Here is a 14,083-nt window from a genome sequence, read left to right on the forward strand (position 1 = left end):
AGTTCAGCAGCCGTGGGGTTTCCACCCCGCCTGGACCCGGGGACACCTGCCTGTGTCCCAGCCACCCAGACGAATGATGGCGTTACCTCTCTGTTGCATCACTGCCTGGGGAAGGGCGGGGGGGGGGGGGGGGTCATAGTACTGACCGGACCCATAGGTGAGGTCCACGGTTGTACTCCAAAGGACACATCCAAACAACTCTCCCAACCCAGTTCATCCTCGGGCCTGAAATGCCATCCCCAGAGGACATTTCTTTGACCATTAAGATAGGACCCATCTGAAATGTCACGCAGACCTGGAAGAATAAACCTTAAGCCTTCTCAAATGCATGTGTGGGTGTGGGATCGTCCCAAAGGTGGTCACTCGAGGGCAAGCCTTGCTGTGTGAGAGACACAACACATCAGCTTTGGGAGGAGAGAGAGCAAGAAACCCACAGGGGCAGTATGCGTTAAACGGGGATTTATTGAGCGTGTGAGAAATGCCAAACGCTGTTGTGGGTGCCACAGGCACAACGATGAGCAAGACAGAGAAACAAGTTAAAATAATATTAATAATAATAATAATAAGCTTCCATCCTAGACCAGTCATTCTGGTTGGAATAGCTCATACTGATAAAGGATTCGCCACATGCTGGGCTCCCCTGTTTTACTTCTCAGTCACCCTGGAAGATAGATGCTATTTTTATTCCATTTGCACCTGGGGAAATACACACCTAGAACATTAAGTAAGCTGCCCACCATCACACCGAGCTGGGATTTGAACCCAGGTAGTATGGCTCCACAGTCTAGGCCTCTAGCACTACCCAATTGGGGGAGGGGGGGTGCTAAATAGCCAGGGGGTGCGGGCAGAAGGAAGGATTGAGACCCTGAGCACACCGTACCTGCTTCCCTCAGTGTGTGCATGTGCGTGTGTGTGTATGTACCCCAGCCTGTCCCCGTGCTTGTGTGCCTGTATCCGCAAGGTACACACCAAGCCTTTCAGCACCCCACCCCTGGCATCACCACCCACAGCCCCAGGTCAGGCCTCAGAGCTGTCAGTAACACGAGATCTTCCCGGTCCCCAGGAATGAGCCCCTGCCCCATGGTCCTGGTGTTTGGGTGCCGGCAATCCAAGATAGACCACATCTACAGGGAGGAAACTCTACAGGCCAAGAACAAGGGGGTCTTCAGAGAACTCTACACGGCCTACTCGCGGGAGCCAGACAAACCAAAGGTAACATCCGGCCCGTTCACAGTCCCCACACCCCAGCCCAACACCTGCAGACACCCCCACCTTTCCCGAATTCTCCTGCAGAACATTGCTCTGTACTTCAGGAAGCAGGAGCCCAAAAATACTGATTCAAAATATTTAACAGCCCATATCCTCTGATGCCACTTCTATGAAATATCTGGAACAGCCAAATCCATAGAAACAGAGAGCAGATTTGTTGGTTACCAGGAGCTGCGGGGACGGGGGGGGCTGACTGCCGATGGGCACAGAGTTTCCTTTGGGGGTCATGAATAAGTTCTAGAACTAGACAGAGTGCTGGTGGCCCAAGATTGTGGTATACGAAATGCCACTGAATTGTCCACTTTAAGAGGGTTAAGAGGTTCATTATATGTGGTGTGTGTTTTACCAGAATAAAAAAAATTTTTAAAAATATGAATAATAAAAAACCGAAAAACACATTTAACAGTCCATTAGAGGCACTACCCGTCAGAATGGTCACAGGTCACCGGACTGGAGCATGCTCCTGCTGGGTCTTGGGGAGACCCAGGGGGCGGTCCCCGGAAAGGGCCCAGGGCAGCTGGGGTGGGGTGGGCACTCAGAGGGTCCGGGCAGTGGCTGTTTGACAACCGGTGTGCTGGGTTTGTGCGGGTGTGACCTGAGAGCCCCTCGCCCCTCCCGCCTCTTGCTGTCTGGCCTGGGGCCTCCCTGGGACCCCAGCCCAGGATGCCCGCAGGCGCGAAACCCTCACCTCGCGGAGAACAGGCGTTCCCAGCCCGTGGGTGACCGCTGGCCGTTGCAGAGGGGAGCAGGTAGATAGTGCCCTGCTCTGTGCTGCTCCAGGGGGTGGCGCTGGGGTGTGTCCTCCCCCCTAGAGGGTCCTTAGCACAGCTGAGCCCCATTCGCACACCCTTGGCTTGGCTTTCCCTGTCTTACTCACTCCTCCCGTTCCCCTGGGGTCACGGGTGTCGGGCTCCGCTCCCCTGGGGGAATGAGCTGCACTGGACCCCAGCTCCTCCCCATGGCTCTTCCTGCTCCCCGCAGAAGTACGTTCAGGACATCCTCCAGGAGCACTTGGCAGAACCTGTGTACCGAGCCCTGAAGGAGCAAGGGGGCCACATTTACGTCTGCGGGGACGTCACCATGGCCGCTGATGTCCTCAAAGCCATCCAGCGCATCATGACCCAGCAAGGGAAACTCTCAGCGGAGGATGCCGGTGTGTTCATCAGCAGGCTGAGGGTGAGTGACAGGCCGGCTTCTTGGATCCCTTTTCTGGCATCCAGTTCCCGTCTCCTCTTCCTCACCCCGCCTGTCTCAGTGATCGGGGGAGCCTTGATGACATCCTCGGCTGCTCCATTTTCCCATGTGTGGCTCAAGGTAGAGGATACTGGTGGCCCCAGACCATAGTTGAGAGAGAAGGAAGGGTGACTGGGCGCTGGGTCAGTGCAGGTGCAGGTATTAAATAGGGATGGCGGCAGTGCTGTGTGAAAATAATAAGTGAGTGGGCTGCTGGGTGGCTAGATAGAAACCGTCCACACCCAACTTTTCCTGCCCCCAGAACCACGCCGCAGCACTGCCCTGCGTGGTGGTGCAGGTTGAACACTGCACAAAAAAAAGTTTGTCTAAGGCCAGCCACCCTATGTTTGCACAGAGCCATGTACCTTGGCACGGAACTGTGTCTACCCCAGAAAGAGGGGTACTTTCACTTAATTTGCACAGAGGCTAGAAGCAGCCCAGCAAGCAGAGTCCTGATTGAGTGACCAGCTGCCCCAAATAGGAGGAACCGAGTCCCATGCCTCCACAAAGCTCCAGAGATGACCCCATCCTTCCCCCTTCTTCCCTAAGTGAGCATTAAACATTTTTTTGCACAAGAAGTCTTGCCCTAAATCTAATGCTAAACCCCAGGTGGTTAAAAAAAGAAGAAGAAAAAGAAGAAGAAGGAGAAGAAGAAGAAGAAAAAGAAAAAGAACTTTCTGGTAGAAATGCCACAGATCCAAGGGGAGCGGCAGAGAGCTCCTATCGCTCAATCTCTTTGGTATGAGCCTTGGAAACACTGTCATAGATTCCCGGACCTCTGCAAAATAAGGTTCAAAGACTACCCCAACTAAAGGTGAACCCATTCTACAAATGTGCAACTTCCTTCAGGACCGAAGGGTGCCAGAACTGAACTCTGTGCCTCGTTGTGCTTCACTGTGATTCCGCGTTGTTCCCCCAACCAGTGCCTTGCCTCAGCAGTGGGGCACACTTTCCCCTTGTTGAATCCTCAAGGACACGGCCCTGGGAGGATGTTCTTGCTGCCTGCCCCTCAGTTTGCTGAAGGAGCTCCCACATTCTCCAGAAACTCTTGGATGCCAGAAATCCGTCATCACTTGTGCTGTTTCTTGAATCCCCAGAGGCGATTCCTCTTTTTTGGTTGTTTATTTCTGCGCAAAGATGCCCGTCTTTGGATAAACTCATGTGTGCCCGCCAAGTCTCCACTCTGGTGGCTGTGCAGTGTTCCCTGAGTGCTAAACGAGCACTTTTCTTTTCTCCCATCTCTGCTGGCTTCTTCGGGCTGTGATGCCTTTTACACTCCACCCAGCCATGCCCAGAGCTGAACTTTGCAGGAACAGGAGGAATGAGAGAAGGGGAGCGAGTTTTCCCTTTGACCTCCTCACTCCCTCTGTCCTCAGAATCAGCAGCTCTGTTTCTGGATGCAAAGCGAAATGTTCTTTGCCCCCTGGGCTGGAGAGACGGCTCTGCGTTGGAGAGCCCAGGGTCTTGTGAAACGCAGCCCTGGAGGCCAGAGATCCTCCAGGGGGCGCTGGGTTACACCTTGTTTCTTTAGGAACCGACTTCTTTAGGGATATTCCATTCCAGGGTGTCAGCGTTGTCTGTCCCTTTCCCGCCTTTGGCTGGCATTTGAGGGCTGTTTCTGTCCCCCAGGATGACAACCGGTACCATGAGGATATTTTCGGGGTCACCCTGCGAACATATGAAGTGACCAACCGCCTTAGATCTGAATCCATTGCCTTCATTGAGGAGAGCAAAAAAGACACTGATGAGTAAGCAGCCTCCATCCTGTGGGCAAGGGGAGGGCAGGGGTGTCAGGCTTCGTTTCACGCTGGCTTTCCCACAATGTGGGGGGGGAGGGGAGAGGGAGGAGGGCAAATGCACATTCTCAGGCCCCCCCACACCTGCTGACTCTGAAACTCTGGAGCGAGAACCTCGGTTTGTGTTTTAGAAAGCCCTCAGGGGATTCTGAGGCCCCTCCATGTGTGGGAACCCGGGCTTTGGGTGCCCAGCGTCTGCCTGGGGCGCCCCCTAGTGGAACAATGGCTCCAGCCTCTGGGAAGGCGTGTTGTAGCCACTGCTCCCGGCATTTACACCGCCTCCCACGCCCCCCAAGTCGCTCAGAACATTCTCATCCACACAAATCCCAATTGGTGTTATTATGACAAGTTTACCGGCCTTCTGGAAGTTGCTGGGAACAGTCAGAGGCGTCGCGAGACTGGATTGAGTCTCAGGATTTCAACCTTATCTGAAGGCCTTGACCTTTGAACTGTGACTGCAAGGTTGCTCACCCTATTCCCGCCACAGAGAACTTCCAGACCACCACCGGATGCCCCTTGTGTTGAATTAAGTGGGAATTCAGCTGTCTCATTTTTGGTAGCAGAGGGAAGACACCCCGTTTCTTTTTTCCTTAAGTTTGTCTATTCTGACAGAGAGAGAGAGAGAGAGCGCCCACGCGCATGTAAGTGGGGGAGGTACAGAGAGAAAGAGGGAGAGAGAGAATCCCGAGCAGGCTCCATGCCACCAGTGCAGAGAGCCCAATGCGGGGCTTGAACTCACAAACCTCAAGATCATGACCTGAGCGGAACTCAGATGCCACCCAGGCGCCCCAAGATGCCCCATTTCTTAAGCAGCCTCCTTTCTCCCCCCTTAGGATGACCTATTTCGTGTCCAGTAGGCCCACACTTGATTGCCTTTCAGATTACAACCCCTCTGGCTGTCAGAAAGCCCCTTTCATTGTCCCTCTTCCTGGCCCTTTGTGTTGTTCATTCCAGAGGAGCCCCAGCTGGGGGCAAGGAGTGGGGGGTGGGGGGGGGAGGTGGGGGGTGGGCAGGCTACAGAAGAAACGGCAGAGCTTGGTGCCCTGTGCCCAGAGCTTGGTGGCTTCCCTGGGGCTCTGCAAGGAAACAGAGCAGCTCTGTTCTGTGACACTAACTCCCTCCCTCCCTGTCTTCCTACAGAGTTTTCAGCTCCTAACTGGCTCCTCTTGCCCAGATGGATGGCCGGGGGGCTGTCCCCTGCGCTCCGGCAGGGGCGGCTGCAGGTTTCCTAAGCGTGGACACTGCTGAACCTTCCCTACGGGACCCCACGTGGCCCCCACTGTCCCTCTCGTCCTGTCACCGTGGTTGTTCCTCTTCTGGGTCCCCACCCCTCGGTGGTTTCCTTGGCCCTCCTGGGTTTTCTCCTTGAGTTTTCCTGCTGCAATGCAATGCCTTTATAATCCACAGTGGCTCTTACAAAACTGTGTCCCCCTCTCTCTCTCTCTTCCTGACAAGGGCAAATCACTGGTGCATGAAATCACTGGAACATGGCCGTCGCTCCTATTAGGGCTTGTTTTCTGGGGTTTCCCCTGGAGAGGCTGCAGGGACTGGTCAGGAGAGTCCCAGCCAGTCCCTCTGCCGCTGAAGCCCTCCCCCATCCTTTTTTTATGATGACGTCCTCGTTGTGTGTGTGTGTGCACGTATGTGCACGTATGTGACAGGCCTGGGTCCCCGTCGTCTGCCCTCTCCCCTGGACAGGCGTGTTGCCAGCAGCCTCTCAGTGCCCCAAACCGTGCCCTGGCCTTGTATTGGTTCCTCACGTGTCCATAACTTAAGATCTGTGCTCCGTGTTCCTGAAATTCTTATCCCTGAAGCACCTTAACGGTCCCGGTTGCAAAGGGCAGGGAGAAGGGAGTGTGATGATTAAGGGGAAATCTCCATCAAAAAGGGGCTCACGGAATTGCATGCATTTAGATCCCAGCACGCACCAGTGAGCGAGCCCTCTCTGGGAAACTAACCCATCTCAAGGATTAAGCAAACCCCCTCCCTGATCCTACCCTGCCCGCCCCAGATAGGATCACCTGATTTGGCCCTCCCCAGATAATCCTACCCGCAAGTCTGGGAAGTAATGTTCCTGTCTTTGCCACCAGGTGGCTTGGGGCAAGTCACTTGTCCTCAGTTTCCCCTTGTAATGTGATGAAGCTAAAAAAAAAAAAAAAAAAAGAAGAGTATGAATAGATGAAACTTTAAAGTGGTGGAGACTGGAGAGCATCTCAAGGAAGAGTCTCATCGCTGGGTTTTTTGTTTTGTTTTGTCTTGGGGTGTTTTTTTTTTTTTTTCCTCCAAATGGGGACTTGCCGATCTGCCCTAGGAAGGAAATCACGGAAGCCCGTCCAAAAGGGTAGTTGGAGAGGGAAGCCATAACGAGGCTTCACATAGCTTCTTGTACGAGGACCACAACCCAGGGTGGCCTGCCCCACACGCTCTTGGACTTCTACGAGTGATCCCGTGGTTTCAAGCCTGATAAAATAATTTTGACACGTTAACGAACTTTGACTCCAATCAGAAATGGCCAGCAGTCTTCAGTGCGAGGGGCCTGCCCTGGGTCCCCAGGGCTGGAAGAGGAGCCTTCAGACAGTGGGTGCTTCTGTTTGGTTGTGTCCTAGCATACAGAGAGACAGCTTCGCCTTTCTGTAGGGCACAGTGGGCATTTCCTGATGCTCCACTTGGGGGGCCTGCCAAAGAGAAAGTGCCCCGACCCTCTCTAGAAGGGACTTAGGACAAGGGGCGCCAAAGAGGCGTCCCCAGGAGGAGACAACCTCGGAGATTCTTAAAGGCAAAGGGCAAACTAGACCTCGCCTTTCTCCGCCTGTCATTCAAGGAGGAATTCATCAGCGCTTCCCTCTCCAGACCAAGCTCTGCGCGTGCTTCCCCGTCCCCAAATAAGTACTTGTGTGAAGTTCCTCTGTGCGTCTTCTTCGTATAGCCCTGCCCTTCTAGTAGTAGGCAGGCAGCGGGAAACATCATCTCATTGTGTCAGGGAGTCCAAAGCAGCGATTATAGAACGGGGATGCCTCTTTCGTCCTCAAAAAGGAGTTTTGTTTTTAGAGTAAACGCCTTTCAACTCCCGACACAAGCTGCTTCATAATGCCCGGGGAGAAGACTGGGGATCGGTCTGATGTGTTTCTCTCCTTTGCCAGAATCCCTGTTAGGAAAAACCTCGCTGTTGTGAAGTCCAGGTTCAGGGTTTAGGTCTGATCCAGGGTGGGTAAATGCTGCCCTCTAGTGGTGGTTTTTAGTTCAGTCCCAGTAGCCAAAACGAGGGGCCCAATTTGGCTTCACAACAGGTGAGCGGAAAGTAGGATTCACTGGGCATTTGGGGGTCACCTAGGCTACAGCCCTTTTGGTCCCTCTCCGCCTTGAACTGGCCTGCCGTGGCTCCAACCGCATTTAACAAAAGTAAGTTTGGCCAAGAGGAAGAAGACATCCCCAGCAAACAGGAAAAGGTGAAATGGTCACGCTCCCCATCTTGACGATGAATCCATAATCACGTCTTGACTATGAATCCTGCACCTCGTGTTATGAAAGAAGAGAGGTAATTAAACTCCCTGAGCGGAGGAATGTTTTCCTGATTGGTTTCCACAGAGTGAGGCAGCCCGGGACCTTTCCTTTCGGGGAAATGCTTCGGACTTACCGAAATGGAGCTTTTTGGAAACGGACCCGAGTCGAAATGCTAACTCTATCACCCCTCCTCCCTGTTTCCACAGACAGCCCCGGGCTGGTGACTTAACCTTTCCAAGTCCATATACAGCACCTATATAGCAAAGTGGGTAAAATGAGATAATGCCCGTAAAATAACCAGTTATACTTCCTGGCCCGCTGACGCTTTTGAATTTTTTTTTTCACTTCGTCAGTAACTGCAGAAGGCACAATGATGTGTACAGAACAATATACAGTCCCTGTTTGTGGAAGATTAGAATCTCGTATGTAGACACACAAGGCTTAGAATCAACATACATGTCTGGGGTTCGAGAACTGGGTGGATTGCACCGGCCGGTCTGGGGACACCAGGTTTCGAGGAAGTAGGAAGAGTGGGGACGAAAGCACAGACTGGGAACGGTAAATCGGGGCTGGCTTCAGGCGTGGCTTTGGAAGGCTGTGGAAGCTGACGGTGGTGAGGCAGGTGACTGGCAGGTGAGCAGGGGCCAGGTGCTAGGGAGAGGCGAGGGCATGTCGAGGAATTTTGACTTCATTTGGGAGGCAGCAGGAAATCCCTAAGAGTGTTTTTTTTTTAATGGGAAAAAATAAGGCGACTGGAATTGTGCTTGGAAAAGAATATTGGGGCTGCAGCACAGAGCGTGGATGGCTGGCCTGTTGAACTATCTGTGGAGTATTGTGGTTACCAAGACTGGACTGAGGGAAGAGGCAAATGCAGTGACAAAGCCCCTCCAGGGGCTGAGTCGCCAGGAGCTGGAGACCTGTCTGTTGCGGAGAAAGTCAAGAGTCTTACCGCTAGGCTGAGAAAGGAGCCTCATGAGGAAAAAACAAAACAAAAAACAAAAAAAAAAAACAGCCTCATGGGAAAGAAGAGTTGACACTTGTTGCCATGATTGCCAGCCAGTGGGGTGAATCCTTCCAGGCTGACCCCAGGCCAGTAGACATTGGCCTTAGAACACGGGATTTTCTTGCCAAACACATTCTCGGCAGCCACCTGCTTTGGACTTCCAAAAGGAGGTCAGGTTTTGCCCGAAGTCCAAAACAAGTGAGGTTTTTTGACCCAGATCACGGGTAAACAGTTTCTATGCCAGGATGGGCCAGCCAGATGCCTGGGCCCCTTCTCCTCTAGAATGTTGGCCATTCGTGCCATCAGGAAAACTGTGGGGTTAAGATCTTGTTTCAAGCCGGCCATTAACTGGCATATTTTCATCTCTGCTACCCTGACCTCTAATGTGTCACCATGGCCCCCTTACCCACAAAGCCTTCTGTCTGAACTGGCCGGTTCATCTGAGGCCACCTGCAGGTGACAAGGAGAGAGAAATATTCGTCTGGGCATCCTAGAAGACTTGTCCATCCTCACCGACATCTCTCAACCCTTGTAAGGCTTCCTACATCCAAAAGTCCTGGTTAGCTCAAGAATTAAAGGCCAGGGGCTGGAATGGGGGAAGGGAGATCTGAGAGTCCCTGCCCTACCTCCCACCGTCCGGGACTCATCACAGATGGTCCCACGAATCTGAATCTGACCTTCCGGCGCTGACACGAACCTGGTCTCTCCTTTCTCTATCATACACACCCTGTCCTCGGTCCCCCGCCAATCCCTGCCCCCAAACACCGATGAGACTCGGGTGAGTCTTAGGTGAGGACCCAGGTAAATGTTCACCCCTGGAACACGGGTCTTGAGTCTATTCCCTATGACTACTTGTCAAAGCCCCGTGCAAGGGCGGAGGTCAGGGGCAGATATGCCTTTGTTTGTTGAGGCGTCTGAGTTGTCCTGGAATGTCCGAACGATTCTGGACGAGAAGGACATGTCTGCCTGGTCCAGGACAGCGACCGTTCTTAACAAGGTGGCCCTGGCAGGCAGGACCAAACAAACCTGCCTTAAGATGCTGCTTTTCCGTAGTCTTCCAGAAAATGACTCCAGGACATCAAAGTGCCCCAGCTTGGCTCCCAAGCTGTCAGAGCCTCTGGTCCAGGGCCAGCCAACCTCAGCACTATTGGGATTTGGGGCCAGTTCTTTGTGGTGGGGGCTGCCCTGGGCATTGTAAAGACAGGATGTGGCATGTCACCTCTGGCCTCCACCCACTAAAAGCCAGTATCAGTCCCCCTCCTGCCAAATGTGACAACCGAATATGTCTTCGGACATTGCCAGATGTCCCCTGGGAGCCAAAACATCGCTCCTGGCTGCCCGAGGCCTTTTCATCACGGACCTACTGGAGTCAGCGGAGGTCCCCTCGGCCTGATGGCTTTGTTTCCGTTATCTGCCACCAACTTGAGACTCCAAGGATTTGGTGGGGGGCCGGGGGGATAAAAAAAGTGGTTTCACAAACTCCCTCCCAAGACAGAAGGATGCTGCTCCCATCTCGGTAGGAGGCTGTGCCCTCGGCATCGCTCTGATTACGACCCGTGAAGGCCCAGTGCCGTGCCGCCCTGCCTCCACCCTGTTTTCCTTGTGTCGCGCTGTCTTGTGATCGCAGACCCACTCTGGGCTCAGCAGTGGTTTTCTGGAAGGCAGAAAGAGAGAGAGAACACGCAGTTGGCCGCCCCTCCTTGCTGTCCCGATGGGTTTCCATTCGGGGTTGAGGAGCTGGGGAGGTGGGCAGAGTGGGTGTCACATGTCACCAAACACACACACACACACACACACACACACGCCGTCAGAAACTCGGACGTCCCCCTACCTCTGAGCTCTTGATGCTGCTAATGTCCGCCCAGTGTCCCATGCGCTCTGGCACCTTCCTTTAAGGACTGACGCCCGCCCCACGCTCCTCGCGAGGTTGTCCAAGCTGTGTTCACTGCATGCCCTCCTTCTAACTCGTCCTCATCTTCTAACTTGATGGAATTCAACAAAAGTCCGCTTATGCCTGTTTGCATTATGGTTACAATATTAAAAAGTGGAGTCGACTTCACTGGCTGTTGTCTGTTGTTTGATTTGCTTGGAGCTTCTCCCACCTTTGCTTGCTGTCGCTGGCCAGGTGTCCCCCCCCCCCCCCCCCGCCACACACCCAGGAAGCCCACCCTGAGGGAGGTGGCAGAGATGGGTTGGGGAGTGGTCTGAGGCAGGGGAGGGGAGAGGCGGGGAGGGAGGGAGAGCAGTCCACCTGATCCGAGGGAAAGCCGGAGCTGCAATATTGTCGCAACAGAAATTTCAGCCAACAGTGCAGGGAATTCTGAAGGTGACCTTCCGGAGCTGTCCCGTGATTTGCGGCCAAAAGGCCGGGTTTCATACCCCTCTGTCAGCCAGTCCTGGACCAGCCTGCTCTCTGCAGTAGAAGCCACCCCCGAGGGGTGGATTGCTGAGGGCACTCCAGGATGCTTCCAGCAGCTGGGGAACAGTTCTAGAGTCTTGACATGGATCCAGATCCCGGTGGAGCATTCCCAGCATCCTGTCCACACTGCCCCACAACACCTTTGCCCCCACCATGGCTGCATTCACTGAATGGGCCCCAAAGAAACTGCACCACCTTCGCCCCAGCCCTCTCTCCCTGTATACACAACCCTGAGGACCCTAAAACCTAATTCCTAGCTAGCTTCAGACCCGGTTCCAGAAGGAAGGAGCCTCAAAAGCACCAAAAGGACAGATGAAGAGGAGCTTACCCCAAATGCCCCGACAGGATGGTTAGTATAAAAGGATAAACCTGGGGGGGGGGGGGGGGGGGCCAAGGCTTCATCATGCCCTTCTGGACATGGCCATGTGGATGCTGTGACCATTTTGACATTCACGCCTATTTCCTGGCCAAAAAGCACAAACAGCTAGATAGCCTTTTAAACTACAGAATAACTTCCCCAACATCAAACATTCCCCACATACCATCCCTGGCTTCTCCACCCTATTCCTGAACCTCAGGCCCAAGTTCAAAGGCGAGATGCAGGTCAGAGATGGGGGTGGGACCAGAGAAGCCCTCAGCCTCACAGAAACTAATTAAAATAATGGCTAAGAGTTATCAAATGCCAATCTTCATGGGAATAGTTAGACGTGTATCATTACTCAACTTGGGAAACTGAGGCACAAGGAAAGGAGCCAGTTTGTGCAAGGTGAACGTAGTTAGTACACGTTACAGGTAGAATTTGAACCCAGACTGTCCAGCTCTAGAATCTGCATTCTTCACCACCAGCCAGTGCTGCTGCCAGGAGACCCAGACAAAGTTCAAATCCCGGCTCTTCCACTTCCTGGCTGTGCAACTTTGGACGAGTTACTCAACCTCTCTGTTTCTTCCTTTCTGCATGTCTAGTAGGCTGTGGTTGTTTCAACTTCATTGCCTTGCAATGGGATTAAATGCGTTCATATATTAACATATTCAACACACATAGAACAGTATAGGATAGGCTAGAATAGAATAGTCCCATATATGAATAAATAAATTAAGGTCCTAGCTTCCGATGTTCTCAGCTTTTTTTCTCTTATTCAAGCTCCATCTTTCTTTTTAATTTTCCATCTTTCTTTTAAAATTTTTTTCTAGTGTTTATTTATTTTCGAGAGAGAGTGACAGAGTGCAAGCAGGGGGAGGAGGGGCAGAGAGAGAGAGGAGACACAGAATGTGAAGCAGGCTCCAGGCTCTGAGCTGTCAGCACAGAGCCCGACGCGGTGCTCGAACTCGTGAACTATGAGATCATGACCTGAGCCAAAGTCGGACATTTAACCGACGGAGTCACCCAGGCGCCTGTCACACGGCTCCTTCTTGGCATAATTTACCATTTGCTATTCAGCCCTGGGTTCCTTAGGCACCCCTTCAGACTTCTGTCATCAGAGGAGACATTTTAAAAGCCAATTCCTGGGTTTCTCCCCCCGCCTGCCCATTAGCGCTTGCTAGGGATAAGTTCTGACTTCTGAATTTTTAACCAGCCCCCCAACCTGCACTGGAGTTTTGACAAGTCCAGCCTCAGAGGTGGCTGGGAACAATTTAACATTTCTCTGCATCCTGACTGGGGCGACTGCTGTTGCCTGGCAACCAGGTGAAAAAAAAAAAAAATCCAAGTTTACACCAAAACAGAACCTTCCCAACCACAAATCAAAAGAAGGGGGTGGGAGACAAGTGGGGGAAGGAGGAAAACGGATCTTTGAGTCATTGCAGGTCAATATAGAATATGGGCCTTACAGTCAAATAGTAAAAATGTACTTTTTTTTTCTTCATTGGACCCTTGGCAAAATCACCGAGAGAACAAAACCAGAGAAATTATTTACAATCGAGGGATCAGTATGGAGCTTGGAACCCACATCACTACAAGGAAATCGCTTTAGCAATGGCCTCTGGAGGAAAATAAGATTAAGTTAATCAAACAGCAGACAATTAAAGCTGAGTAATTAGTAAAGGGGTTTTTTTGTTGTTTTTTTTTTTTAATCTTTTTGTACTGCTAGACTTAGGGAGGGAGGGGAACAGGGGCGTGTGGTCTCTTGGTCTCTCGGCAGTCTGGGTTTCCTCCGCTGGAACTCAGAGTTGATATCGGAAGCCTCTCTTAGCTTTTCCTTACAGTTCCCAGGAACGTGAGATCTTCAAGTTATGAGCCCCTCCTTCCTCTGCTCCCATTTCTGGTCTCACGGGGACGTGGTGGGGAAAAGATACTAAGCGCAGGAAAGCCTCTGAGACCCACTGTAATTTCCAGGTGTGGTATCCGTGGCCCTGGTGAAACTGTGCGGTAACTGAGTTTCATTTTCAAGGCTTTGAAAAGAGTCACTGATGGAAATGCCGTTATTAGCAGAGAACTACAGGCCAATCTGTGGGGAGAGAGACAACTGTTCCTTTTTCCTCCAGGCTGGTGGCTTCCCCTTCTTTGAAAAACACACACTGCCCCCAGATTGCCCTTCTGAAACATCTCTTTTATCCGTCATGCCTTTTTTTACAAGGCATTCAATGCCGCCAGGGACCAGAGGATCAGGGCCATCCCCTCTGGCCAACATTCAGTGCTTGCTCTGGCCACAGGCAGGCTTTCTCAATTTTGGTTGCCTCCCTGGCTCTACACAAAGCTTCCCCGTCTGTGGGTTCACCCCAATGGTTCTTTGTGTGTGTGTATATGTGTGTGCGTGTTTTGCCTTTGTCTTTTATTTATTTATTTTGCATATAACTTATTGCCAAGTTAGCTAACACACAGTGTGCTCTTGGCTTCCGGAGTAGATTCCTATGACTCATCACTTA

The 14,083-nt window shown here is 52.3% G+C and overlaps 1 protein-coding gene across 4 annotated transcripts in view; it reads left to right on the forward strand.

Moving 5' to 3' along the window:
• The window catches only part of NOS1 (nitric oxide synthase 1), a 182,522-nt gene extending 176,800 nt beyond the window's left edge, over window positions 1-5,722 (forward strand). For all 4 annotated transcript variants that reach the window (XM_058691151.1, XM_058691154.1, XM_058691153.1 and 1 more), the window contains 4 exons: window positions 1,064-1,212; window positions 2,251-2,445; window positions 4,132-4,250; window positions 5,439-5,722. In XM_058691151.1, the coding sequence (XP_058547134.1) occupies window positions 1,064-1,212; window positions 2,251-2,445; window positions 4,132-4,250; window positions 5,439-5,454 (479 nt within the window). In that variant the 3' untranslated portion in view covers window positions 5,455-5,722. The remainder of the gene's footprint in view (window positions 1-1,063; window positions 1,213-2,250; window positions 2,446-4,131; window positions 4,251-5,438) is intronic.
• The last annotated feature ends 8,361 nt before the right edge of the window (window positions 5,723-14,083 follow it).

The sequence above is a fragment of the Neofelis nebulosa genome, chromosome 11 (assembly GCF_028018385.1).
Source record: "Neofelis nebulosa isolate mNeoNeb1 chromosome 11, mNeoNeb1.pri, whole genome shotgun sequence".
NCBI lineage: Eukaryota > Metazoa > Chordata > Mammalia > Carnivora > Felidae > Neofelis > Neofelis nebulosa.